This window comes from Panthera onca (genome assembly GCF_046562875.1).
Source record: "Panthera onca isolate mPanOnc1 chromosome E1 unlocalized genomic scaffold, mPanOnc1 haplotype 2 h2.Chr16_ul_5, whole genome shotgun sequence".
Taxonomy (NCBI): domain Eukaryota; kingdom Metazoa; phylum Chordata; class Mammalia; order Carnivora; family Felidae; genus Panthera; species Panthera onca.
Window position 1 is genome coordinate 182,555 of NW_027675819.1, and position 25,528 is coordinate 208,082.

At 47.7% G+C, this 25,528-nt stretch overlaps 1 protein-coding gene and 1 pseudogene across 2 annotated transcripts; one reads left to right on the plus strand and one right to left on the minus strand.

The window, feature by feature from the left end:
* Positions 1-180: 180 nt before the first annotated feature.
* On the plus strand, positions 181-23,795 carry LOC145715168 (integrin beta-3-like). 2 transcript variants are annotated; one of them, XR_014137192.1, is made up of 9 exons: positions 181-271; positions 697-786; positions 1,490-1,624; positions 3,095-3,524; positions 9,488-9,710; positions 10,875-10,975; positions 13,395-13,514; positions 16,654-16,877; positions 19,183-19,247. XR_014137192.1 is itself a non-coding variant. In XM_081794829.1 (9 exons), exons 1-9 carry the CDS (start codon positions 197-199, stop codon positions 20,746-20,748), a joined length of 1,407 nt encoding a protein of 468 aa, XP_081650955.1. In that variant the 5' UTR covers positions 182-196; the 3' UTR covers positions 20,749-23,795. The 2 variants fall into 2 exon arrangements, 1 of the variants encoding a protein (XP_081650955.1); XM_081794829.1 differs by lacking the exon at positions 16,654-16,877 and adding an exon at positions 20,683-23,795 and having other exon boundaries at positions 182-271; positions 19,183-19,349.
* On the minus strand, positions 12,444-12,598 carry LOC145715172 (U2 spliceosomal RNA; annotated as a pseudogene).
* Positions 23,796-25,528: the final 1,733 nt, after the last annotated feature.

Sequence of the window (25,528 nt, forward strand, 5' to 3'; positions counted from 1 at the left end):
CCCTGGAGTTCACAACTGGGTTTGTGTTGCCACTTAGTCCATTGCCTCACACTGATCATGGCGTGAAAAGGTTTCAGCACCACCACCGTCTGGGCCACAGCCCAAATCAGCCAAGTTCTAAGGTGTAGAATTCAGGTGAATTCTTAACTGACTTCCACATCCTCCCATTTTACAGGATTATCCCTCTCTGGGGCTGATGACCGAGAAGCTATCCCAGAAAAACATCAATTTGATCTTCGCTGTAACGGAAAATGTAGTCAGTCTCTACCAGGTGACTGTGCCTTCAGGGATTTCGGGAGTGGGGTCTGTATTGGGTGGAGCCGTCTCTGGGAACCCAGGCACACTAGCACGGGCCATGCTTCCCAACCAGGAAAGCCCCTCCTCCAGCCTATTCCCAGGGGCAAATGGTTCCTTTTTATGGTCTCTCTCCTCCAACCTTGAACCTCACGGGATGGGTGTGTTGGTGTTTGTGGTGCTGGAGGGGAGTAATTTATTGGGGGAGAGGGGTGTGAGAAGTTCTTTATAATTTTTCTCAGGGCTGCAAAACTGCTAGGTTTGTTCCTGGAAGTGACAAGTAAAATATCCCATCCTTCCCTCAATCTTCATTTCAAGACCCTCATTCTGATTTGGGGAGGGCTTTTGAGATCACCCTCTTCATTTAGTCAGCCTTGTACATCTCTCTGTCTTACCTTCTAGAACTATAGCGAGCTCATCCCAGGGACGACAGTGGGGGTTCTGTCTGCCAATTCCAGCAACGTCCTTCAGCTCATTGTTGATGCTTATGGGGTAAGTGTCTCGCACTGGGGTTGGGTCTGCTAAGAATCCACCTCACTCGGCATTCCCCAGGAGGGAACGCAGATTTTGGAGTCCTGGATGTGAGTCCACGATGCAGCCTTCACTGCCTTCCTCTTATTCTTCTAGAGGCTGGCTGGTGGCCAGCACTGGGAGGAATGCAGCCTTCTGAGAGGGAAATGGCTCAGAAAGAATTGCCAGGGAGTGTCAGGAGCAGTGGGTGGAAGAGCTTAGAGAAGGTGGAAAGGAAAGAGAGGTTGGGGGTGGTGATGAGGAAGGACAGGGTGAGGGATAGGGCTCCAACAATAGAGAGAAGAGGGAGCTGAGCCAAGGGGAAGATGAGGTTGGTTAAAAATTAGGTAAAAAAAGCTACTATCCAAGGTGACCAGTGCTAGCCCTCCCTTTTTGCATGTCTCTGAGGCTTGCAGGAGGGTGTGGCTGGTTTAGATTTTACCCAGATTCAACTAGACACCAGGGGGCACAGAGAGAGAGAGAGGAGCAGACCTTGGGCAGGAAATATTGTAAGAAATAGGCTCCTAAGGATGCTCTCCTCTGGCAGCTTCTAAGCAAACCCCAGCACCCAGCACTGCCGCGGTGAGTCCATGGCCACCTGGTATTTTACTTGGGGTGGAATTGGTTCCTGTCTACTTCCTCTCGGCTCATCTCCTTAACCTTCTTTTGCCCCCTTTCTGCTCAGAAAATCCGCTCTAAAGTAGAGCTGGAAGTGCGGGACCTCCCCGAGGAGCTGTCTCTATCCTTCAACGCCACCTGTCTCAACAACGAGGTCATCCCTGGGCTCAAGTCTTGTGTCGGACTCAAGATTGGAGACACGGTGAGGTGGGCTGGGCTGGGCAGGGGCTGAAGCTTCAGCTCTGGCCCTGGCCTTTGCCCCTGAGCGTCTGTGGGCACCCTTCCATTCCTCCCCTGCACCTTCTTCCCGAAGGTCATTACAAGTTGGATATAACGGAGCTGCCAACCTTTTCCTCTGACTCCTGTTGTCTAAACTTCTCCGCTACGTGGAGATCTTTAAAAAACTTGCGTTTAGCTTACCTCTGTTTGTTTATGCACAGCTGATTGCAAATGAAAATATTTCTTACCTTTGGCCCAGTCTCCAGCCTCCCCTAAGGTAATACCTGTCTTTCCTCTACAATGTGAAATGGCAGTCACATCTACCGATAGTTGCTGAGCGCCAACTTTGTGCCAGGCATCATTCGCTGCTGGAGATTCAACAGCAAATGGAACAGGCAAAAATACCAAATACCCACTGTCATAGACTTCCAGAACGCAAATGTTCATTTTGCCTCTCAGGTCCCTCTGTGGCCTCTATGGCTTTCTTTCCTTACTGGTTCTCTTCTGCTTCTGCCGATGGGGGGAGGGGTTGGTGAAGAGGGAGGGAAGCAGAAAGGGGGATAGCTATATCTCTATCACCGGTATCACCTGTATCTCTATCATTTCTGTATCTAGGTCCATCCATCTGTCCGTACACCTATCTATATTCTAGAACATGTGCACATATCCTGTCTAAGAAATATTGGCCGGAAAGGTGTTTGACTGCACAAGTGATGATGTACTATATGGAAATTAAACAGTAGATCCTGAGCCTTTGGTCACTGTGTGGCATCGTGTGGTGCCATATAGTGCTTTGTGTGTCTGGCTGACTGACCTTGTGTATAATCAGTCCAGCTGGCTTCATTGGCCAGAGAAGAATTTTTATAAGATCACAGGTTCTGTTCTGCTTGAGCTGGCTTATTTCACAGGTGGAATTAAAACACACACACACACACACACACACACACACACACACACACACACACACACACACATATCCAGGGGCACCTGGGTGGCTCAGTTGGTTGAGCATCCAACTTCAGCTCAGGTCATAATCTTGTAGTTCGTGAGTTCGAGCCCCACCTCAGGCTCACTGCTGTCAGTCTGTCAGCGCAGAGCCTGCTTCAGATCCTCTGTCCTTCTCTCTGCCCTTCCCCCACTTGCAGTCTCCCAAAAAATAGATATATATATAAAAAAAACCAAAACCAACCTCTCTCCTGACTGTAAATTATGTCTGTGCACCCAACCAGATACAACTGGACAACTGTCCCCAGGCTTTTCTTTTTGCTTTGCAGACCTTGGTCATTTGGAGGCTGAGGAACTCCAGGTTGCTGGGGGATGAGACACCCAGTTTGGATATTCCCGGGCAGGGCAGGGCGGGGCAGGGCGGGGCAGGGCGGGGCTTCTTTCCCTCCAGGGCTGGAGTGATAACAGGGTGCGCCTGTGTTTGAATGCGGTCTTCCTTTCCACCCAGGTGAGCTTCAGCATTGAGGCCAAGGTGCGAGGCTGCCCGCAGGAGAGGGAGAAGTCCTTCACCATCAAGCCTGTAGGCTTCAAAGACAGCCTCACCGTTCAGGTCACCTTCGACTGTGACTGTGCGTGCCAGGCCCATGCTGAGCCTTACAGCCGCCGCTGCAACAATGGCAACGGGACCTTTGAGTGTGGGGTGTGCCGCTGCGGGCCCGGGTGGCTGGGGTCCCAGTGCGAGTGCTCCGAAGAGGACTACCGCCCCTCGCAGCAGGAAGAGTGCAGCCCCCGGGAGGGCCAGCCCGCCTGCAGCCAGCGGGGCGAGTGCCTGTGTGGCCAGTGCGTCTGCCACAGCAGTGACTTTGGCAAGATCACGGGCAAGTACTGCGAGTGTGATGACTTCTCCTGCGTCCGCTATAAGGGGGAGATGTGCTCAGGTGAGTGAAACTGCACACCCTCCCGCCCCTGTACCCGCGCACGCTCGCTCGCACATCCACAGCCTCTGGAAACTTAGGCCGGGGCTTAGGTGGGCACAGGAAGGCCCAGCAGGCAGAGCCGAGTGGATGGTCCTTCCACTCCAACGGCAGAAGACAGGAAGGAGGTTCTCTGTAATTCCGCTCTGCTCCCCGCGTCCTTGCTCCTGGGGTACACAGCGGAAGGGAGCCTCTGCTCTCCTGGAGCATGGGAACGAGTGGGGGAGCCTGAAGGTGAAGACCGTTATTTTCTTTTCTTCCACCTGCCATCCTGCTAATACTTTAAATCACTGGCTCTTGATCATTTCAAGGATGCGGAACAACTCCCTTTTTAGGTTAAAAAAAAAAATCTCTGGCTGCTGGTAATTAGATTTTTAGTAGTTACAGATTCGGAAACTGCATGGTATCAGAATGCGTAGTAAAGTTGGTAGTAATTATTTTACATGAATTTGTCTTTTCATGACAAGACTTGGAAAATAGTAAAAAAGCAAGGCAATGGAGCACGTTTAACAGCCAATACACTCGGAACAATGAGTGGAAAATCATAAGCTCTTTTTACATGCTGGCACTATTTTGTTATCGCTATTGGCACTATAACGTTTTGGATTCTAGATCTGTGCTGTCAGATATAGTAGCCCCGTGTGGCTATTTATTTGTAAATTAGTCACATTGAATTATAACTTAAATAAAATTTAAATAAATTTAAGTTAAATGAAAAATGAGGGGCGCTTGGGTGGCTCAGTAGGTTAAAGCTCTGACTGCACTGCCAGGGTGTTGACTGCATAGAGCCCGCTTGGGATTCTCTCTCTCTCTCTGCCCCTCCCCCATTGGAGGTTTTTTTTTTTTTTCCTCTCTCTCAAATGAACTTAAAAAAATTTAAAAAATAAATGAAAAATGAAAAATTCATTTCCTCTGTTGCTCAGGAGCTCCACGTGGCTCGTGGCATGCTGGACAGCACAGACATGGGAAAGGATTGCCATTGAGAGGCCCAGCCTGCAAACTGGGGGTTACGATTTTGGCTCCTTCTACCTGCAGGATACTTTTTGTCCTTCTCATTACAAAATTCAGTAAAGTCTTGAGGCCCACGGAAAATCTCAACCTGGTCTTTCCTTGCCCTAAAGACTGCTCCTAGGCTACTTCCCCAGCTAGACCAAGTGGAACTAATGTGAATGTCGTCTGTATGTGCTGACAATACTTGCAGAGGCAACTAGGCAGCCTGAGTAGTTCCTGGGGCACTGGGGATAGGTTTTCGCTGGATTATGGTCTCTGAGGCTTGATTCCTCTTGTGACAGAGAGATCAAAGACATTTGCAAGTTGTTTAGGATTGGTTTATGGGTGTATTGTGTGGTTAATTAACACAGATTATAATTGGCTTCTTTGGTGATCAAATCTATGGCGGAGATTGGCTTCCTTTGCAATGGGGCTTAAAGGAGCCGAACTAATCCAACCAGATGTTCACTTTAACATCTGCCTTTAAGAAAGCTTGATTAGAAAGGGCTGCCAGTGTGGTTCAGATGGTTAACTGACTCTTGATTTCGGCTCAGGTCACAATCTCAGGGTTTGTGAGTTTAAGCCCCACGATGGGCTCCTCCCTGACACTGTGGAGCTTGCTTAGGATTCTCTCTCCCTCTCTCTCTGCCCCTCTCCTGCTTGAGCTCGCTCTCTCTCTCAAATAAATAAACTTTAAAATTTATATATATATATATATATATGTATATATATATATATGTATATATATATATATGTATATATATATATATGTATATGAAAACTTGATTAGAAAGGTAAATCTATGTCATTCTTTTAAAAAAAAATTAAAAAGGGGGCACCTGGTGGCTCAGTTGGTTAAGCATCCTACTTCAGCTCGGGTCATGATCTTGCAGTTTGTGAGTTTCAGCCCTGCGTCAGGCTCTGTGCTGACTGCTCAGAGCCTGGAGCCTGCTTCAGATTCTGTGTCTCCCTCTCTCTTTGCTCCTCCTGTGCCCATGCTCTGTCTCTGTCTCTCAATAAGAAATGTTAAAAAAACAATTTGATTCTAAAAAAACTTAAAAAATTTTTTTTAATGTTTATTTATTCTTGAGAGAGAGAGAGAGAGAGAGAGAGACAGAGACAGAGCATGAGTGAGGGAGGGGCAGAGAGAGAGAGAGAGAGGGAGACACAGAATCCGAAGTGGGCTCCAGGTTCTAAGCTGTCAGCACAGAGCCCGACATGGGGCTCGAACTCACAAACCTTAAGATCATGACCTGAGCTGAAGTCGGAGGCTTAACTGACTGAGCCACCCAGGTGCCCCATAAATCTATGTCATTCTAAAACATGCCCAAGTCACATAAAAAAGACTTCTTTTTATTATCTACAACATTGTTTCCTTTATTCATGTCAGCAAAATTTGACAGAGATTGGAAAAAAATGGTAGCAGGGAGATTAGGGGAGAAAGAGATCAGGCACGGACCCCCCAACAGCAGTTTGAATTAGAGGGTGAGGGAGGCATTTCAGCTCATTTTACTAGTGAATAGTACTTACATCATATTCAGAGTACCAAAAGGAATGGTAAGTTTGATGTGGGAGACCACGGGGAGTAGGGTGGGGCTGAGGGGAAGAGGGTTGTCCTACGTGAGGCCTACAGATAGCCCCTTGGGGGCACCAGGGACAGAGGGAGGGCCACTTGTCCTCCAAGCCTCCTGGTTCCTGGTCTGGTATGAGGCAGGGTGGGAGGGACCGCGGGCAGAGTGTGTTTCCTTCAGCTGCTGGCCCCACCGATGCTGCGAAACAAAGCCATCGGGTTCAGCAGCCTGCTTCCTGCCTCTCACTGGTGCAAGCACAGCTCGTCAGCAATGCGCTCCACCCAATTCAGGAGGGAACCCCAGGCAGCAGCTCAGAGGCCTCCCTCCCCCACTGCCAGCCCGGGTGTTGTGTGCCTACTGGCTGCAGGTCTGGATCCTGTGGTGCTGCCGTCACACTCCCCAGTGACGGATGCTCAGGGACACACACTTATTGAGCACCTGTTCTGTGCCAGGCGCTCAGTCCACACGGGTGAACAGGGGGCATGCGTGATTCCTGACCACTCAGTTTGTAGACCAGTTCACCATTGTCTCTTCCCTGGGCTGCTGGCCTGGTCTGTTCTTTGCTGCAAGCAGTGGCTCACGAGGGGGGCATGCTATGACTTAGCCATTTCCCCAGCCTCTGGCCTTCCCCCTCCCCGCTGGAGGCATGGTCTTTTGTGGTCATCTGTTATCAGCACTTCCTTCGGAAACATCAGGGAGTGCATCCTTCTCCCCGAGGGACTCCCCGAGGGACTCATCCTTCTCCCCGAGGGACATCCATGAGCATAGATTGATCAGACACCCCTGAGCCAGGTTCTGTGCTGTAGTGTTGTGGGATAGGGAGGCATGAATAAGACAGTTTTGCCCTTAATTAACTTACCTGAGGATAATTCACAACATGAGGCAGAACGTGCCAGATCTTAGAAGTGAGGCGTCCTTGGGGCGCCTCGGTGGCTCAGTTGGTTAAGCGTCCAACTTCGGCTCAGGTCATGATCTCGTGGTTTGTGAGTTTGAACCCCGCGTTGGGCTCTGTGTTGACAGCTCAGAGCCTGGAGCCTGCTTCCGATTCTGTGTCTTCCCCTCTCTCTGCCCCTCCACCCACTCTCACTCTGTCTCTCAAAAATAAATAAAACATTTTTAAAAAATTAAAGAAAAGAAGTGAGTTGTCCCTGGGGAATGTTATAGGAGTCTCCTGGAGAGAGACCCAGTGTGAACAGAGGAGGCCTGGGTGGCTTCATGGAGGAAGTAGGATGTCAGACAAAGGGTCGGCTCATAAGGCAGGGAGGAGTGGGGCTGACATCGGCCTGGGAGTCACGCTCTATAGGGAGAGGTCATTCCCTCTGACCTAAAATACTTGCTCCTCCCTTACCCCTCCCCCTCCCTCATCTCCACCCCTCCCCTGCTGCCTTCTTTTCTATTTCCCTCCTCTTTCTTACACTCTCTCTTCATTTCTCACCCTCCTCCTCTGACTTTGCTGTGAACCCAGGCTCAGCCACCCTTTTGCTGGAGGGATGCCAGTCCTGTGACATTACCGCACTGTAGCTTCCTTCTGAGGGCTGACCCTGCCAGGGCTCGGGCTCGGCCTGCCGGCTCCGGCCCGCCACTCTACTTCCAGCCTCGCTCCGTGGCTGGCCTGGCAGACCATCTTCTCAAAGGTTACTTTGTTTGGCCTCACAAAGGAAACACTATGGGACAAGGGTTTCTGAGGAGGCGGAGGCCTCCGGGTGCTGCCAGACCTCTGTGGCGTCTGCCTTTCCCTGTTCGGGAGCCATCACTGAAAGCTGCTTGTAGTAGACACTGTGGGGCCCCTCCAGCTGCTGTTAGGGCTGCTGATAATGGCTCACAGCTGCCCCTTCCTTGGAATTATCTTCAGCTGACAGGAGCTGTCTTGCCCTCAGACCTGGGCCAATGACTGGTGGACAAAGGTTACACAAGACCATTCCCTTTGCCTCCGGGTGGAGCGGGCTCTACTCTCCAGATATTTGGAGCTGGGGCAGCTGACCTTATGTTTGCCATCCAGAAAGAAGCAGACATCTCTTTCCAAGGCAGCAAAGGTGTGTCTGAGTCTTGAATAGAGGATGGTGCTAGGATCACTGGCAGAGAGACTCATTGACCAAGGGCCTCTAGTCAGACCCACTGGGGTCCCTGGGGAGCAGAAGATGCCAGCTAGTGTCTGTTTGAGCCTATGCACCTCGCTCTCCTCCACCATCTTGGGGCCCATCCGCTCACACAGTGACATGATTTTGAGACCCGTTGAGGTTACTTCCCCTTGGCTCCCTGCCTTTCCTCTGATTAACAGTCAGATTTTTATTATTCATCCACTTCTTCCTGATTCGGAATCCTTGAGAATGAGTCACCCTTTCTTCTGAGTTTGGGAGAGCCAAGTTTTCAAGCCTTGTTAAGTGATTAGGGGGATGTAGCACTGAGAGTTAACACCTGCATTTAACCAATCTACCCCCTACCCCAATCTCTCTTTCCCATTCCTACATTCATGCAGTAAAGTGAGTAGGTCTTTCCTACTAGGGCTGATGGCTCTCTGCAGTACTGTGATGATACAACACAGGGCACATGCTGGTGAATGTGTGTGTGGTTCCCAGGATTTTTTTTTCTTTTTTAATGTTTATTTACTTATTTTGTGTGTGAGAGAGAGAGAGAGGGAGAGAGAGAATCCCAAGCAGGCTCCAGGCTGTCAGCCCAGAGCCTGATGCAGGGCTTGACCTCACTAACCAAACCGTGAGATCATGACCTGAGCTGAAATCAAGAGTCAGATGCTTAACCAACTGAGCCACCAGGCACCCTACCCAGGAACTTAACTAGGACACAAGCTCCACGGTAATAGGGACCTTTCCTGTCTCATTCACTGCCGAATCTCCAGTGCCCAGTGTGAGCTCAATAAATATTTGTTGCATAAATGGATAAAGAAACATTAATTGCATGCCTACTGTATTTCAGACGTTACGCTAATCCCTGCCGACGGACAAATTGATATGTCCTCTCTCACTGTGGAGCTCAAAATCTAGAAAGAGAAACAGATAGGCAAGCAAATGGGCTGGTCATGAGGGTTAAAATAGAGGCATATGTAAGTGCTGGGAGAACACGTAGTAGACAATTTGCTCCGGGGAGGTCAGAAAAAGTTATGGAGGGGAAGGAACTTTTGAGTTGAGCTTCGAAAGGTAAGTGGGAGTTTGGTAGCGATCACAGGACGAAAGGGCGTCAAGGCAGAGCTAGCAGCATGAGGCTAGAAGGATAGAAGGTGGTGACGCTTCCGTGGGGTGTTAATGAGTGGCCGTGGGAGGAGGGTGGATGAGGGTAAAGCTGGAGAGCAGGCTGAGCCACGGGTTGGGGCCCCTCACCTGCTGCCCGCCCCCTCGGGCTGTGTGCTTTCAGGTCACGGCCAGTGCAGCTGTGGGGACTGTCTGTGTGACTCCGACTGGACCGGCTTCTACTGCAACTGTACCACGCGCACCGACACCTGCATGTCCAGCAACGGGCTGCTGTGCAGCGGCCGGGGCGAGTGTAAGTGCGGCAGCTGCAAGTGCATCCAGCCCGGCTCCTACGGGGACACCTGTGAGAAGTGCCCCACCTGCCCTGACGCCTGCACCTTTAAGAAGTGAGTGGGCAGAGAAGTGAGTTGGAGCCAGTCGGGTGCTAGAAGGAGGGAGGGGGTCCCCCAGGCTAGAATCCCCAACCCTCCAGGTTCTTACTCACCAAAGCTTCAGGAGGAGGCGTCCGCTGCAGCTAAGAGGCTAGCTTTCCTCTTCCCACGGAAAAGTTTGGGCAAAGAGGGAGGGAGAGCCAACCATGCAGGGGCCAAAGTAGCACTCGCTGGACTCCAGTTGGAGAAACCCCTCTCCTGGGATGGCATCCTGAATCCCTGAGTTGGGAGGAAGGCTAAACCAGGGAACTTCTGGGGAACGTTCTCATGTTCCGATCGTGTGGGAGAGTTGGGCTGGAGTTATGAAGGATTCTGTGAAACAGGAGATGTTCGCTAGTACAAACTCCACTCATCTGGGGTCAGGGGAAGCTCCTGCCATTTCTCTTGCCACTTTCAGCAGGGCTGGGCTCATAGGCATGCAACCTGTGCATTTGTACAGAGCCCTGTGCTTAGAAGGGCCCCATGCTTGGTTTACCGCTCTGCTGGCACTGTCTTGTAATGCTTAGGGATTTTTGAACAAGGGGCCTGACATCTTCTTTTGTGCTGGGTCCCCAGATTACATGACCGGTTCTGCCTTTAAGGCTCCTCGAAGTGGCACACGCCTTACCTCCTGTCACACTCTCGGATGGGACATGAAGAAGTTTAATGAGGGGACTGGGGCCTTCTGCCTGCCAGGCCCTGCCTCTGGGTGAGGAGGAACTCCCACCCCTGAACTCCAGACCCGACCCTCTGGGTCCCCCAGAATTGTCTTACAGGGGTTTTTGTTTCGGTGTTTGTTTTCCAAGGTGGGGCAGCTTTCTGGTGTGTGGATGTCAGAGCTGGACTGACACACACGTAGGTTTGCTCCTCTCTCGTCTTTTTTGTTTCTTTATTTTTGAGAGAGAGAGAGAGAGACAGAGTGCAATTGGGGAGGGGCAGAGAGAGGGACACATAGAATCTCAAACAGACTCCAGACTCTGAGCTGTCAGCGCAGAGCCTGACGCAGGGCTCAAACTCACAGGGCTCGAACTCGAAGACGGCGAGATCATGACCTGAGCCGAAGTCGGATGCTTAACTGACTGAGCCACCCAGGCGTCCCTCTCCTCCCTTGTCTTAATCTCTGTGTCGTCTCTCTTTTAGGAAGTGTGTGGAGTGTAAGAAATTTGACCGAGGAGACCTACATAAAGAAAATACCTGCAGCCGTTACTGTCGTGATGAGATTGAGCCTGTGAAGGAGCTCAGTAAGCTCAGCATGTCTTAGAATTGTGCACATATGCGGCTGCTGAAGTTTTCAGTTGATCCCAAAACGTGTCTATGTCTCATCAGTAAAATGGAAGAGTAATCCCTGCCTCAAAGGCATGTTGTACAGACCTGATGCACACTAGGCACTTAATAAAGGCCAGCTTCCCTGAGTCCTCTTGTGCCCTCTGCTAATTTGTTCCACAGTCCCTCCCCATTCTGCTGCTTCCCGGCACCCACAGACTCAGCAAGACCCTACAGATAACTTTTAAAGTATGTAGAAATCAACCCTAACTTGACCTCCCCAGGGAGAGGAAGACAATGCATCCCATTTTACGGATGAAGAAACCTAGGCTAGGTGATGTCAGTTTAGGAGGCTAGTAACCATTTACTGAGTTTACTTAACTGAGAGTGTTCAGCAATGCCCAGGCATACTGCTCTGCTGGTTTGGAGGGAAACCTTCACCCTTATGGATTTTAGCTAAAATCATAATGCTGTAGCCTTTTTTGGCTCTCTGGAGCCCTTCCTAGAATAAGACAGATAAAAATACAGTGGTGAGCAAAACTCTTGCCTGCAGTCATTGTAGTTTGAATTTCTTTTTTTTTTTTTTTTTTTTTTTTTTAATTTTTTTTTTTTTTCAACGTTTATTTATTTTTGGGACAGAGAGAGACAGAGCATGAACGGGGGAGGGACAGAGAGAGAGGGAGACACAGAATCGGAAACAGGCTCCAGGCTCTGAGCCATCAGCCCAGAGCCTGACGCAGGGCTCGAACTCACGGACCGTGAGATCGTGACCTGGCTGAAGTCGGACGCTTAACCGACTGCGCCACCCAGGCGCCCCTGTAGTTTGAATTTCACCTTGACCAAAAAGGGGATAATCTTTGTTGCTGTCAGCACATCTGATGTTATCTGGGTCAGCTAGGCATTGGTTGGTCTAGGGAGATGGCAATCTCTCCTGAGATAGCTGTCTCTCACGAAGGCAGGAAACATGTTTTCAGTGAGAGCCACAGTGAGACACAGCCAGTCAGTCGGCTTCTGGCTTGGGGTGTTACAGAAAAGGGTCAGCTCTCTGGATCCTTTGGCTAATATCAGAAGTGGGGCTGGTGGGGGGGGGGGGGTGAGGGGCATGATTTGGGGATTGAGTTTGAAGAGACGGCTTTTCCTCCTGAGGAGAATCGGTATGCTGTGATTAGCTCAGGCGGGCAAGACTGCTGAGAGAGATGTGAGATGTTTTTATTACCTAGACCAGAGGGGAATCTCAGGTTAGTTGAAAGTATTTCTCTTACCCCCACCCCCGTGCCATGATAATCATAAAGATAAATGCTTGTTTGTATGGAATTGTGTAACTTATAAAAGTTAGGCAAGTATCTTTTCATACACATGATCTTGTCTTTTTCTCAGCCACCTAGTAGAGTAGAACTGTGGTACTGTTGTTATCTTCATTTTGCAGATGAGGAAACTGAATCTCAGGAAAGCTACATAACTTGCCCGAACAAGTTAAGCTTAGAATGAATCTGGAAATCCTTACTCTTTCCACTGTACTCTTATACCACTAGTTTTCGGGCGGCTCATTGAGTTCAAGTCTGATACTACACTTGATCTTAGCCAAAAGGCCGAGAAACAATCATTGAGTTCAAGTCTGGTGTGCTCTGAGACTCCTGTTTTAGTTCTGTTCCATCACGTACTTGTGTTGTGATCTTGGTGCATTTGCTTAACATCATCGTGTGTCAGTTTTACCTGTCTGGTTGCATCACTATAGGACGTGGTGCAAATGATAGAGGGGCACCTATAGTTTCCCTGTCAGAATAAGAGGCTTCAGAATTAGAAGGGGTGAAGCCTACAAAAAAGTGATGGGAGTCAGAGAAGAGAGGCTGGCTCTGGAGAGGAACACTGGATCAGACGCAGAAACGGAAGAAATGTAAGGGCTTTGCCAACAAACTATTGAGAATAGTTGAGCCAGGAGGGAAAGGAAAGAGAGGGAAGGGAACACCCTTCTCTATTAGGTACTGTTCACTTGACATCATTTAGTTCTCTACCAGTGTTGTGAGGTGGGTTATCCTTTTCCTTTCATAGATGAAGAAAGAGCCAATGAGGTCAAGTAACTTCCCCAATATTACGCAGCTGACAGGTGGTAGAGCCAGGCTTTGAATCACACTGTGTCATGTGTTCTGTCATGTCCCTTCCAAGGGAAGGAATACGAACCAAAAAGGGTCTGGGAGGGACAAAATTCAGCAGCGAGGGTCATCTAGAGGCAATTGCCAGGCACAACAGCCATCTCAAGTCTAGGCATCTTGCCTAATGTCAGGCATAGGGTTTCCTGTTGCATACTTTCTCAGAAGTCCCATGACTGGGGTTTGGGGATGGCCCCGTCTTCCAGGAATTGCCTTGTTTTTCACTCTCCCATATTTTCCCCTTCCTCAGAGGATACTGGCAAGGATGCAGTGAACTGCACGTACAAGAATGAAGATGACTGTGTTGTCAGATTCCAGTACTATGAAGACTCCAGTGGAAAGTCCATTCTCTATGTGGTAGAGGAGCCAGGTACGTGAACCGCCAGGGCCCCTGACACTGCACCTATAGGGAGAGGGAGAGCCACGTTAGGCAGCAATTTCCACCCATTACGCCTCTTACACAGAACAGCCAAGTTAAGACTACCTTACAAGTGGTAAGTTAGGGCCTGTCATCTGGGGGTGGGAGATATTTAAATACCAATCTTTGTGAGAAAGTGACTTGCTAATTGAGGAGGCAGAAAAAGAAGGTGAGTAAGGAAAGGAAGAAGGTAGATATGGATCCCACGAAGGGACAAAATACATCCTGGCATTTTTTTGAGGTGACAGTATTAAGAAGTGAGGAATTTAAAGTCTGGGACTCTTCAGCATCCGCTCCACTTAAGGTCAGGTGGTTGCCAAGGGCAACCTGTTCGCTGCTTCAGAGGAAGGCCTGATGCTTTGAGGTGTTGACCTTACCAGGGTCACCATGAGACACAGTACTGGCTTTGAGGCACCAAGCCAAGGTGTTCTGAGCACTGAAAAGATAGTGCTTGCTCTCACAGCCTTCTGGAAGCAGGAGGAGCTCATCCGTCATACACAGACCAACCACAGGTTTGTCGCCATCCAGTGTAGTAGATTAGCTCTCTTCCCCTTACCACCCCCGTCTCCTTCCTTTCTCTTACACAACAGACGAAGCGATGAATCACTAGAAAATATTTTCGAGTACTTATTGTATATCAGCCAGTAGACTAGGTGCTGGGAATATAACAATAAATCAAGCAGATGTGGCACTCACAGGCCAGGGGGAGAGGGACATGTAAATTGATAGTGATACTGCTGAGGGACAAGGGCTGTGCCAAGGCGGGGGGTAGACAGGAGCTTCTATGAGTGAAGGAACAATGTCTGAAGGCAGAGACTAAGTCAGTTGGTTGCTCGTCAGTTGATTCCTACAGCTGTAGAAATTTCTTCAAATCCTCCTTCAGACCAGGGTCCAGCAAACACTTTCTGTTCAGGGCCAGGGGTTAAATATTTTAGGCTTTGGCGGCACCTGGGCGGCTCAGTTGGTTAGGTGTGTGACTCCTGATTTCAGCTCAGGTCATGATCTCATGGTTCATCGGTTTGAGCCCCACATTGTGCTCCGCACTGACAGTGTGGAGCCTGCTTGGGATTCTCTCTCTCTCTCTCTCTCTCTCTCTCTCTCTGCCCCTCACCCACTCGTGCTTTCTCTGTCTCAAAATAAATATTTTAGGCTTTGTGGGCCTTGTGGTCTCTGCCATGACTACTCTGCCATTGTAACAGGAAGGCAGCCATAGTCTATATTTAATGCACAAGCCTAAGTATATTTAGAAAGACAGGTGGCAAGCCACATTTGGCTCCCAGACAATAGCTTGCTGGCCCCTGCTTTAGGAAAGTGGGTCTCCAACTTTTCTATGTTCCCCTTGCTAAAAAATCGAGAGTCCTGAGCCCCATGCTGCTTCCATGAGCCTCTATGTTCTTTTTATTTGATTTTTTATTACATTTTTAAATGTTCATTCATTTTTTGAGAGAAAGATGGAGCACGAGTCGAGAGAAAGATGGGAGGGGCAGAGGGAGAGGGAGACACAGAATCCGAAGCAGGCTCCAGGCTCTGAGCCCAACGCAGGGCTCGAACCCATGAACTGTGAGATCATGACCTGAGCCAAAGTCAGACACTTAACCGACTGAGCCACCCAGGTGTCCCCAGCCTCTGTGTTCTTGAATAGTGCTCCTGGCAGTTGTGAGACGCCCCAATATTTGAGTGCCTCTGCTTTGGACACATCACTTCCCCTAGTGAGCCTTCTCAGACCTCCTCCATCATCCTTTCTTCTGATTCGGTTGGGTGCTCCTGTTTGAGTCCCAGAGCAGCTGTGTTTCCCTTAGATGGGCCTTCATTCCACCATTAACTTGCTTCTTTAATCACCCATCTCCCTCAGTAGATCACGTGCCCCACGAACACACGAACCATCTGTCTTATCTATCGTTATATCTCCATACTTGGCTCAGTCATCTACAGAGAAGATACTTAGTAAACGGGTTTTGAATGAGTTACTAGGACTGATTATTCGAGTTGACAGGCAGGCTTGCATACATGTTGATAACCTGCTCGGAGAACTTTGGCTGCTTGGAGAAGGAAGCGGGTGACAGTGGAAAGAAGCTCTACTACATCCGGGTCAGCCAGGGTGTTGCTGGCTGCATGGGTACCGGAGAGCATGGCGCCCCCTACCGTGATATTGTTCACCTGCCTTTCCCAGGGCTCTCACCCTTCAGAAGGGAGAAGGAAGGTAAAGGAAAGGGTATGACCTTAATTTTATTTAGCGACTCAAGGGAAAGCTGACATGGGAAGGGGAGAGGGCAGAGTCTGGGTATGTATCTGTGGGGGAGCACATGTGGATTATTTGGCCATGACCCCTCACACTTTCCCGCCCACCTGTGTTAACACGTTTCATGGATTTTTCCACACCCGCCCTATTTGCACCTTTGTGCTTTCTCATTTTTGAAGGGCAGTACGTTCTTGCTTTGGGGTTTAACGTTACTTCATCTCTGCTATAACAATCCTTGCAGGTGCTTCTGCTGTAACACCAAAATCTTTTGGCTTGATATTCTTAGATGGAATCCACTACTTGGAATTATGGGGCAGAAAGATGGTGATAACCTGAGCTGGTACAAATAACCCCCCAGGGTGGGGGGTGGAGTAGCTTTTCTGATGTAGATTCCATCCTCCACATGAGGAGATGGGACCCCAGACCCATATTCCCTATCTTGTTGCCCTGGAATTCTGAATTTGACCTCTCTTCTCACCTACCGCCCCCAACTATTTTCAGGGGTTCTGGCTTTGTGCAGAATGTGTCATCTGAGGTCCCAGAGCATAGGAGGGGATTATTCTCATTCTCTTCCCCAACTCATGCCTTTGCGGATGGTCTCCCTGAAGGGCTGGGCCACTGCAAGGCAGTAGAGACAGCACTGCCAAAGGGCTTGGCCTTGACTGGGTGGTGTTCAGCCTACTATGTGGAGTGGGCTCCGCTGAGCTGGGTCCTTATCACTCCCAGATAGAGTTGCCTCGTCGAATACAATATGTCCCATTCAACATTTAGTACCTACTTAGGCTGAAAAATTATTGTTTATCTGAAATTCAAGTTTAACTGGATTTCCTGTGCTTTTGTCAAACCTGCCAGCCCTGCCCAGTCTTTCCTGACCTTGGGTCTCCACGATGGGTCCTCATCACCGTGGCTGAGAGAGCTCTCTAGAGACTAGCTGATCTCATCATCTTCTTCCGGGAATCCTGCCATCTACTCCTTTCAGGACAAATGCTTAATAGATGTTTTTGCCTGAAGACCTCTTGACATTCTACTTGTCCTGCCCATACTGACATGCAGAATTGAAGAGATTTCACTCTGAGGTTTGAGGGTCAGCCCTCTCTTCCCAAGAATTCATAATTGTTGTTCCCGGAAGAGCTGGTGCTCTTCACTCCTGGGAACTCAGACACTGGAACCTCACAGCCTCTCTCCAGATGCTCCTTTAATTATAGACAGGTTATAATTTGGTAGCTTGGGAAATAGCCAGCTTGGGTCTGCATCGGTGGTTGTTTTTGGGTCATGTGTGGTGAGCATAGGGTGTATGTTTAGAGAAGAAGGTGGGAGACAGTGTGGAAAGTAGGCATGACCACCTCTCCAGACCCATCAATACCCGTATATTCAAACACCTAATTACATAACACCTGAGAAGTTACTGGAGTGAGGTCACCCATCAGACACCTGTGGTTTATGGGAAGCAGAGCTCTGCAGAGCACAGTCAGCTTGGTCTTCAGAGGGGTGATGCACCTCTGTCTGTGTTGGTTGTTGACTAGGGTTGAACAGGAAGTCGGCTTTCGATAGGGTTAGGATTAAAGATGACGAAATATTTTGGGAAGGAACCCAAAATATTGTCTGGGTTGGCAGGCTTCCTGGTCTCTGTGCTAACAAGGACATTAGGTTCCCAGCCCTCAGAGATGTACATATCCAAACCAGAGAAACAAATACAAATGCCTAAGGAGCTAGGTAAATAAATTAGTGAAAACAGGTGTAACAAGAACACGAGTAATAATGGTAGCTGATAGTTATTGAGCACTGAGTCTGTGCTAGGCAGTGTTCTGAGTTCTTTAAATATATTTAACTTATTTGTTTATTTTTACAGGTTTCTTTTTTTTTAAATATTTATTTTGTGGAGAGAGAGAGAGAGAGAGAGAGAGAGAGAGAGAGCATGCACGAGTTGGGGAGAGGGGCAGAGAGAGAGGGAGAGAGAGTCCCAAGCAGGCTTCATGATCAGCATGGAGCCCGATGCCTGGGTGGCTCAGTTGGTTAGGCGTCCTACTTCAGCTCAGCTCACGACCTTGCAGTTCGTGGGTTCAAGCCCCTATTGGGCTCTGTGCTGACAGCTCAGAGCCTGGATCCTGCTTCAAATTCTGTGTCTCCCTCTCTCTCTGCTCCTCCCCCACTCATGCGCACTCTCTCTCTCTCTCTCTAAAAAAGAAATAATCCTTAAAAAAATAAATAAGTTGGGGTGCCTGGGTGGCGCAGTGGGTGTTCGACTTCAGCTCAGGTCATGATCTCACAGTTCGTGAGATCGAGCCCCGCGTTGGGCTCTGTGCTGGCAGCTCGGAGTCCGGAGCCTGCTTCGGATTCTGTGTCTCCCTGTCTCTCTGCCCCTCCCCCATACATGCTCTGTCTCTCTCAAAAATAAATAAACGTTAAAAACAATTTTTAAAAGTATATATTTAACTTAACTATGCTTCATAAGTTTTGGAATTCAGTGCTATTACTTTCTCCATTTTAAACATGGAGAGATAGGAAACAGACACCCAGAAAGGTTAAATAGTTTATCAAAGGTCACATAGCAAAGTAAGTTGTCAGCCAGGATTCGAACCCTGGCGGTCTAGCTCCAGAACCCACAGTAGCACAGCCTCCATGACAAGTTAACATGTTGCCTCTGTTTAGTGGAGAAAAGAGGGTGGTGACAAGTCTGGCAAACTAGAAAATGTGTCCCATCTAAAGGGGACAGCAGCTACTCACATCTAACCAGAGCTGCCCTGTGGGTGCAGTGTTTCCAGACCTTTTTATTTATGTTTAAAAAAATTTTTTTTACTTTTATTTATTTTTGAGAAACAGAGTGAGACAAAGCGTGAGCAGGGGAGGGGCAGAGAGAGAAGGAGACACAGAATCTGAAGCAGGCTCCAGGCTCTGAGCAAGCAGTCAGCACAGAGCCTGATGCGGGGCTCGAACCCACAAAGTGTGAGATCATGACCTGAGCCGAAGTCAGACGCTCAACCGACTGAGCCACCCAGGCGCCTCTATTTATTCATGTTTTTAAAGGGAAGAAGAAGAATCTGAAGTTTTAGGGGGATAATCTCCTGATTATTCCATGCTGCCAACAAAATAAAAATTTAATCAAGCTTTTGTTTTAAATCCAGTAGAGTTAACATAAAATCAACTTTTTAATAAACACTTGAGTAGGTTAGATTCTACCGGGGGTGACCTGCTTATGACCTCTAATTTAAACTACTCAGGACAGATTATTGCTGTCTTAAATATTGGTGCTCCCCCCCCCCCCCCCCTTTAAAAATTTTGATTTATTTTGTAAGCCCTGTTTCCCTCAGAGAGATTTCTAGTAATTTCTTACTTGGTCAGGTTGCCTTTACAACGTCCCTGCTCTGTGCTCTCTCCTGACAGAGTGTCCCAAGGGTCCTGACATCCTGGTGGTCCTACTCTCAGTGATGGGGGCCATTTTGCTCATCGGCCTTGCTACTCTGCTCATCTGGAAGCTCCTCATCACCATCCATGACCGGAAGGAGTTTGCTAAATTTGAGGAAGAGCGAGCCAGAGCAAAATGGGACACAGTAAGAGTCGGGGCTGGGCATTTTCTTAAGTCATTGGTTTGAGAGCCTCAACTGGAAATAGTAGGTACTTAGGGGAGCCAGGTTCAGCCAGCACCATAATTTCCCAGTTAGTCTCTGTTGTGGAAATTGGGAGATGGTCCTGTTGTCTTTATTATTCCTGAAAACCACCTGAGTCTCTCACTGCCACACAGTGACCATAGGTCCCATAGGTGAGAACTGACTGAGTACAGGTAGGGCCCAGCTCTGCTCTGGACACTGACATAATCAAAAGGAAACATATTCTCTAATTGAGGAAGACAGGACAAATGATGGGGGGTGGGGAACGTTATTATTGCCAGTTTGTAGATAAGAAAACTGAGCACAGAGACGTTCAACAGCTTGCCCAATTGTGGGAGAGAATCAAGTTATGATAGAAATGACTCTTTGGGCCAGCCTCTTAAAACATATCCTCTCTGCAATTTATTCTGATTGCATTCAATCAAGCATCTATTGAGAACTTTCTATATACTTAATTTTGCTCTGTTCTCCTTTGGCTCATCTTCCACATTCTGACTTTTTTTTCTGGACCTTCCAAAATGGCTGTTTGAGTCCATGAATGTCTAGCGGGAGGCTGAAAGTTTGTTCTCATTTGATGGTCACCTCAGGCCTTGGTACTCAAGGGTCCCAAGAAACTTGAGATGTTTCTGTTCGTACAGTGTAGAAATCTGGAATCTCAGCGGCACATGAGAATGTGTTGTATTTCTTGAAATGGGACTCCTAAAGACGGCCAGATCTTATGGGATTTATCACTTTTTGTTAGAAAATAATTTGGGCAACCCAGTGAGGGTCTTATTTTTTCCTGCTAACATGACAGTGGGTAGCGTTTGGAAGGATGAGATGAGAACAAATTAAAATTATTTTGAGTGAAAGCTATCCTCTCTGTTTCAGCTACCACCTGCTACATTTCTCGTCTCTGCCCGCATCCGCCAGCATAGTCACAACAAAAGAAAAAAAAAATTGGAGAAGGGCAAAAGAGAGAGTTCAGGAGAGAAGCAGGAAATAGATACTGGCTACAAGTGGTACTGAGGTGTTTGGGGATCACCAAAAAGTAATGGGTTGAATTCAACCCCTTCGAAACAGCAGCACAATGGCATTCCACTTTCTCTCTCCTCTTATTTCCTACCCACTCCCATCTCAGGAGCGAATATGGGGTTACAATGAGCATTAAGCGATTCATGGATGGTGTAGCCCGGAGAAAGGTGTCTTGGGTAAACTCTTCAGGCGAAATGTAATCATTGAGGGCAGGGAACAATTGAGGAATTCACTGTAAGACACATTTCTGTTCTCTCCGCAGGCCAACAACCCACTGTATAAAGAGGCCACATCCACCTTCACCAACATCACCTACCGGGGCACTTAATGACAAGCAGTCATCCTCAGTTCACTGTCAGGCTGTCCCAGAATTGTGGACACATCTGCTGTCATGTTTACAGGGAACGAAATCCGTGGGGCAGGATCGGGGGCTGGGAGTGGGGTGGGTTACAAGAATGTCAGTATGTGGAGGTGTGGGTCTCTGTGCGTGTGTGCGCGTGAGTGTGCTGCATGTGGGGGAGTGTGTAATTTAAAACTTGAGGTGTGTCCAGACACGTGGAGCTCCTCAGCCTTTGTCCGCAGAATGCCTCCTTCAGGGATCCTTCCTGCTTAACCTTAGGGTGACCCACGTAGCTGAGCAGGTACTGTTCATTACCTCACTGAGAAGCCAGCTTTCCTTTTCCGGCCATTTCTCCCGAAGAGAAGGGCAGGGCTGAGCCTCTCGTTCCAGAGGAAGGGGCCTTGACTCTGCCTTGAGTTGACGGTTCTTGGGTCCGACGCTCAGCAGCTCTGATAGCAAATGCTGGGCTCCGCAGCCTTGTCGTGTCATCTGGACTTTGATCTCCTTTGCCTTCCCTCAGGCTGACGGAGAAATCAGAAGCAAGAGCAGCCATCGGAGTTGCCTATGTCTTTTGCTGTCCCCTCAATCCAGTATGGTTCTCTCACAAGGGGAGCCCTTGCCAGCAATTCTGTTGGGAGTGAGGATGGGAAGGCCACTCAGGGGTCATGCATGGCCTGGATGAATGTGCCAGAGTCCCCCAGTTCATAATCATCACCCTTCACATTTGTCTCCTTGGCACCCCACCCTAGAAGTTCGATTGGAGGACGCGTGTTACCCTTAGACCAGCATCACCTCTTTACCTGCTACGTCTACACTCTCACTGCTGTAGACATTTGCTACATACTGGGAATTTCTTTCATGACCGGACGCTTTTCCTCCCAGGGAGAGTGCTGTGATGAGAGCCAGAGATCTGGCCCCACCCTTCAGGCCCTCTGCCCCTTGTCCAAGGCACCCCCCCGCCCCTACACCCAATCTGGTGCTTCTGTGTGCTACATCCATCCATGGGGCTGATTGCACTTATCTACCTCTTGGCTGTCTTGTGAAGGAATCATTCCCATGGGTCTCTGAGTCTGCTGGGCATATGTGCCACATTTAGAATGATGGGCCAGTTGTATCAGCGTGTGTGGCCTATTCTCCTACGGGCTGGGCAACCTCATTTTAACTCAGTCTTTAATCTGAGAGGCCACAAGTGCAATTTTATTTTATTTTTCTCATTGGGTCACCTGAAACCATGATGAGGCTTGCTTAATCTAAAGGAACATGTACAGAAACACATTTGCATTATATTTTGTAGTTTTATTTGAGGAGGAAGGAGCATATTTAAAAACAAACAAACAACCCCACATAGACTTGGGATGGATACAGACCCTCCCACTTGGCATCATTCATAGGGAGTTGCTGCCCATTTGCTGGATCTGTAGGGGCTCTCTCATCCTGGGAGCCTGTGGGGATGGCCCCACGGGCATGCTGGGCCATTCTAAGCAGGAGGGGTACAAGTGGTTCTTTTCTCCTAGCAGTTGCTTCCTTGGTGTTCACATTGGTCTAAACATTAACAACCACCCTCACCCCCCATTCATCAAGAAAAAGGAAAGAGCTATAGACAGTGGTCTGACGATCAGAAAATGTAAGTCCTGGCCTCATTGTTGCAGCTGAGGAAGTTTTACCCTTAATTAAGGCAAGCCTCTCTTCCTTCCCTTCGGGGCTCAGTTTTCTAGTTTGAAAAATGATAGTTTGGACCAGCCAGTCTGGAAGGTGTCTTTCAATATTGATAATCTGAGATGCTGGGATTTACTGTGGCATCAGACATACAGTCAAGATTCCATGAGATGTTGATACTACTTTTTTTGTTAAGTTGGGAGATCTGAGAGACCAGCTTTTGCAAGAGCAGATGTCATTCCACATCACCTTTCTCAATGAAAAAGCCTCATTCTGTCCTCTCTTAGAGCCCCTTCTCCAATGTTTGTTAGCAGTCACATTTCCTAATGTAGCACTTAAGCTCCACTTAGTTTATTATTCCTTAGCTCACTTTGCACACGTTTGCATCCACATATAAGGGAGAGGAATCCATTAAGAAGTAGCTGAAATGTGTATTCTGTATTCGTGTGTTAACACTGAGAATAAGCCTTGGAATTAGGAGTAGGGCAAATGACTGAGCCTTGTCTCACCCATGGATTACTCTTTACTGAAAGGGATGGTAGTACAGTAGAGGGGTAAATGGGGGAGGGGAGGGTCGATAATGAATCCCAGAAGTTTAGAACCTAACTATACCCTTTGGCTACTGAGACAAGAGTCCATTAAAGCAGTAGTTGGACCTTTTCTTTAGATAAGATGGTTTATATGAAGACACTATATCAAAGGAGGAAGAACATATATTTAAAGGATGAAAAAATCAGTAGGACTCTTTGAGCTTCTGGAAAGAGACTCCTAGGCTTTAAAAAGGCGCCGGGTGGTTCAGTTAGGTGTTTGACTTTGGCTGAGGTCATGAACTCACATTTCGTGAGTTCCAGCCCCACATCAGTCTCTGTGCTGACAGCTCAGAGCCTGGAGCCTGCTTCGGATTCTGTGTCTCCCTCTCTCTCTGTTCCTTCTCTGTTCACGCTCTCTCAAAAATAAATAAAGATTAAAAAAAAAAAAAGACCAATACTCTTTGTATGCGGGGAGAACCTGTAGCTGCGTTCGCAAGACAGCAAATGGCAGTCAGTTTGGGCATCACGTAGGGTGAACATCTAAATAGTATTTTGGTATCAGCACAGCCCAAAGAAGTTATTTATTTGTGCTCAGCTCATCTGGAGAGAATGTATGTTCAGTCTCAGGGTGTGTGGATAGTAATGGGAAGCTTGGGATGCTCCTGACAAGTTGTCACATAACGAATCCCTTCTTTCTCTCTCAGATATTCCTAGACCATCCATGATTTCAAGATCCCTCTCTTTGTTAGGTATTCCTGGTTGAAATGACTTAAGTGCCTTCCTGACTTCCTAACCACCCCCTCTGTTTGAATTGTGCAACAGTAAATTAAATGTGCTTTCCAAAAAGAATTGACCTAAGGCTGCCCAGTTCTTCCTGTGTTGTTATTTCTGTTTTCTTTGGGTGAAAAGAGTAAATGTCATCGCCTCAAAAATGATTATTTTAGAACAAGCCTGTTTCCAAATGTAACCAAATGATGACCACCACGGGGACTGAAGTTTACTCCAGAACCCAGAGCGTTTCTTTAGACTTTCATAATGTTTTCAAACTGAGCAGGTTATTGCTGTTCTAAGAGTTGGAGTTTTTTGTCTTTTAATTGGGGATTTTTTAGGAACTTGTGCAATCTCAATAGAACAGACTGTCAGTTTGGCCTAGGTTTTGTTTGCAGGAGGCATAAATCAGTACAATAAAGGCTTGATGGCAGATTATTGACAGGATCATTTAAATGCCCAGCTTTAGGGGGAAAAATGCCCAACTTTTATTTAAGGAATTGGGTCTCAAAATGTGGTTTGAGGACCAGCAGCCTCCATATCACCTGGGAAGTTGTTAGGAATAAAAATGCACAGGCCACGCCCCAGGGCTACTAACTCAGAAAATCTGAGATGGGGCCGGGCCCGGTGTTCTGTTTCAGCAAAGCCCTCCCTGTGATTCTGCTGCTTACTCAAGTTTGAGAACCACTGACTTAAGAAGTCACTTACCTGTCCTTCTGGCTTACTAAGTTTGCAGTTAAATCATCTCAGTTACTAAAAGATTATGAATATAGCTTGGCGGGTATATTAAGAGAACCAAATATCTACCCACACAAAATGAAAATGCACTTTTGATCCATTTTCCAAATTAAGTGATCAGAGGCTTCTGGTTCCCTCACAGCCACAAATTCCCATGAAAAACTAAAAGAAGTACTAGATCAAAATCACAGGGAAAGAAACCCAACTAACAGGATACTTGGCAGGCATCTAAGAAAACCTTTAATTCACAGGAGATGGGATGAATATCGAAATTATTAGCATTATCACTTTATAGGGTAAGACTCTAGAATTTGCAACTTCACTTTTTGCTATTTAAAATGTATTGAGCATTGACAGTGTGGGGTTGAAGTACTTTATGGCACACTCATCATCTTTGCCTTTGGGTCTTCCATTCCTTAAATAACGTGCATTTTTAAAAAACATGACGGTGCATGACGTCATAAAAGGATTATGTGAACACACACTGAGACCTTTTATGGTGAAATTTTGTAGGTACACTGTGTTTTATTTACTTCATGGTAACTGATGACTACATATCTGGGTAAAATGGAGGACTTTATGTGAAAATGAAATGAAAAGCTATATATCAAATCATATTTGTAATCCCCTAACTCTTGGCCTGTGTAGTCTGAACTCTATAGTGACAGCCATGTAATGACCACCGGGATCAATTACAAGCAAGTTGCCTTGGAATTATAGTGCAACTATAATTTTCATTTTTCACACTGATGTAAGGAAACAGTAACATATGCTGTGCAAGAAAACCATTTAATGCTTGTTGAAAAATAATTTCTATTTGGTTTTGTAACATATTTCTTGAAATATCTATTTCTGATAGTTTGTAGTTTGACTAAAGCACACAGGCAGTTTTAAATGCTTGTGATTGGGGTTATCTATATTGTTAAATTTTAAGGGGCGCCTGGATGGCCCAGTCGGTTAAGTGTCCGACTCGGTTTTGGCTTAGGTCATGATCTCACAGTTTGTGAGTTTGAGCCCCACATTGGGCTCTGTGCTGATGGTGCAGAGCCTGCTTGGGATTCTCTCTCTCTCCCTCT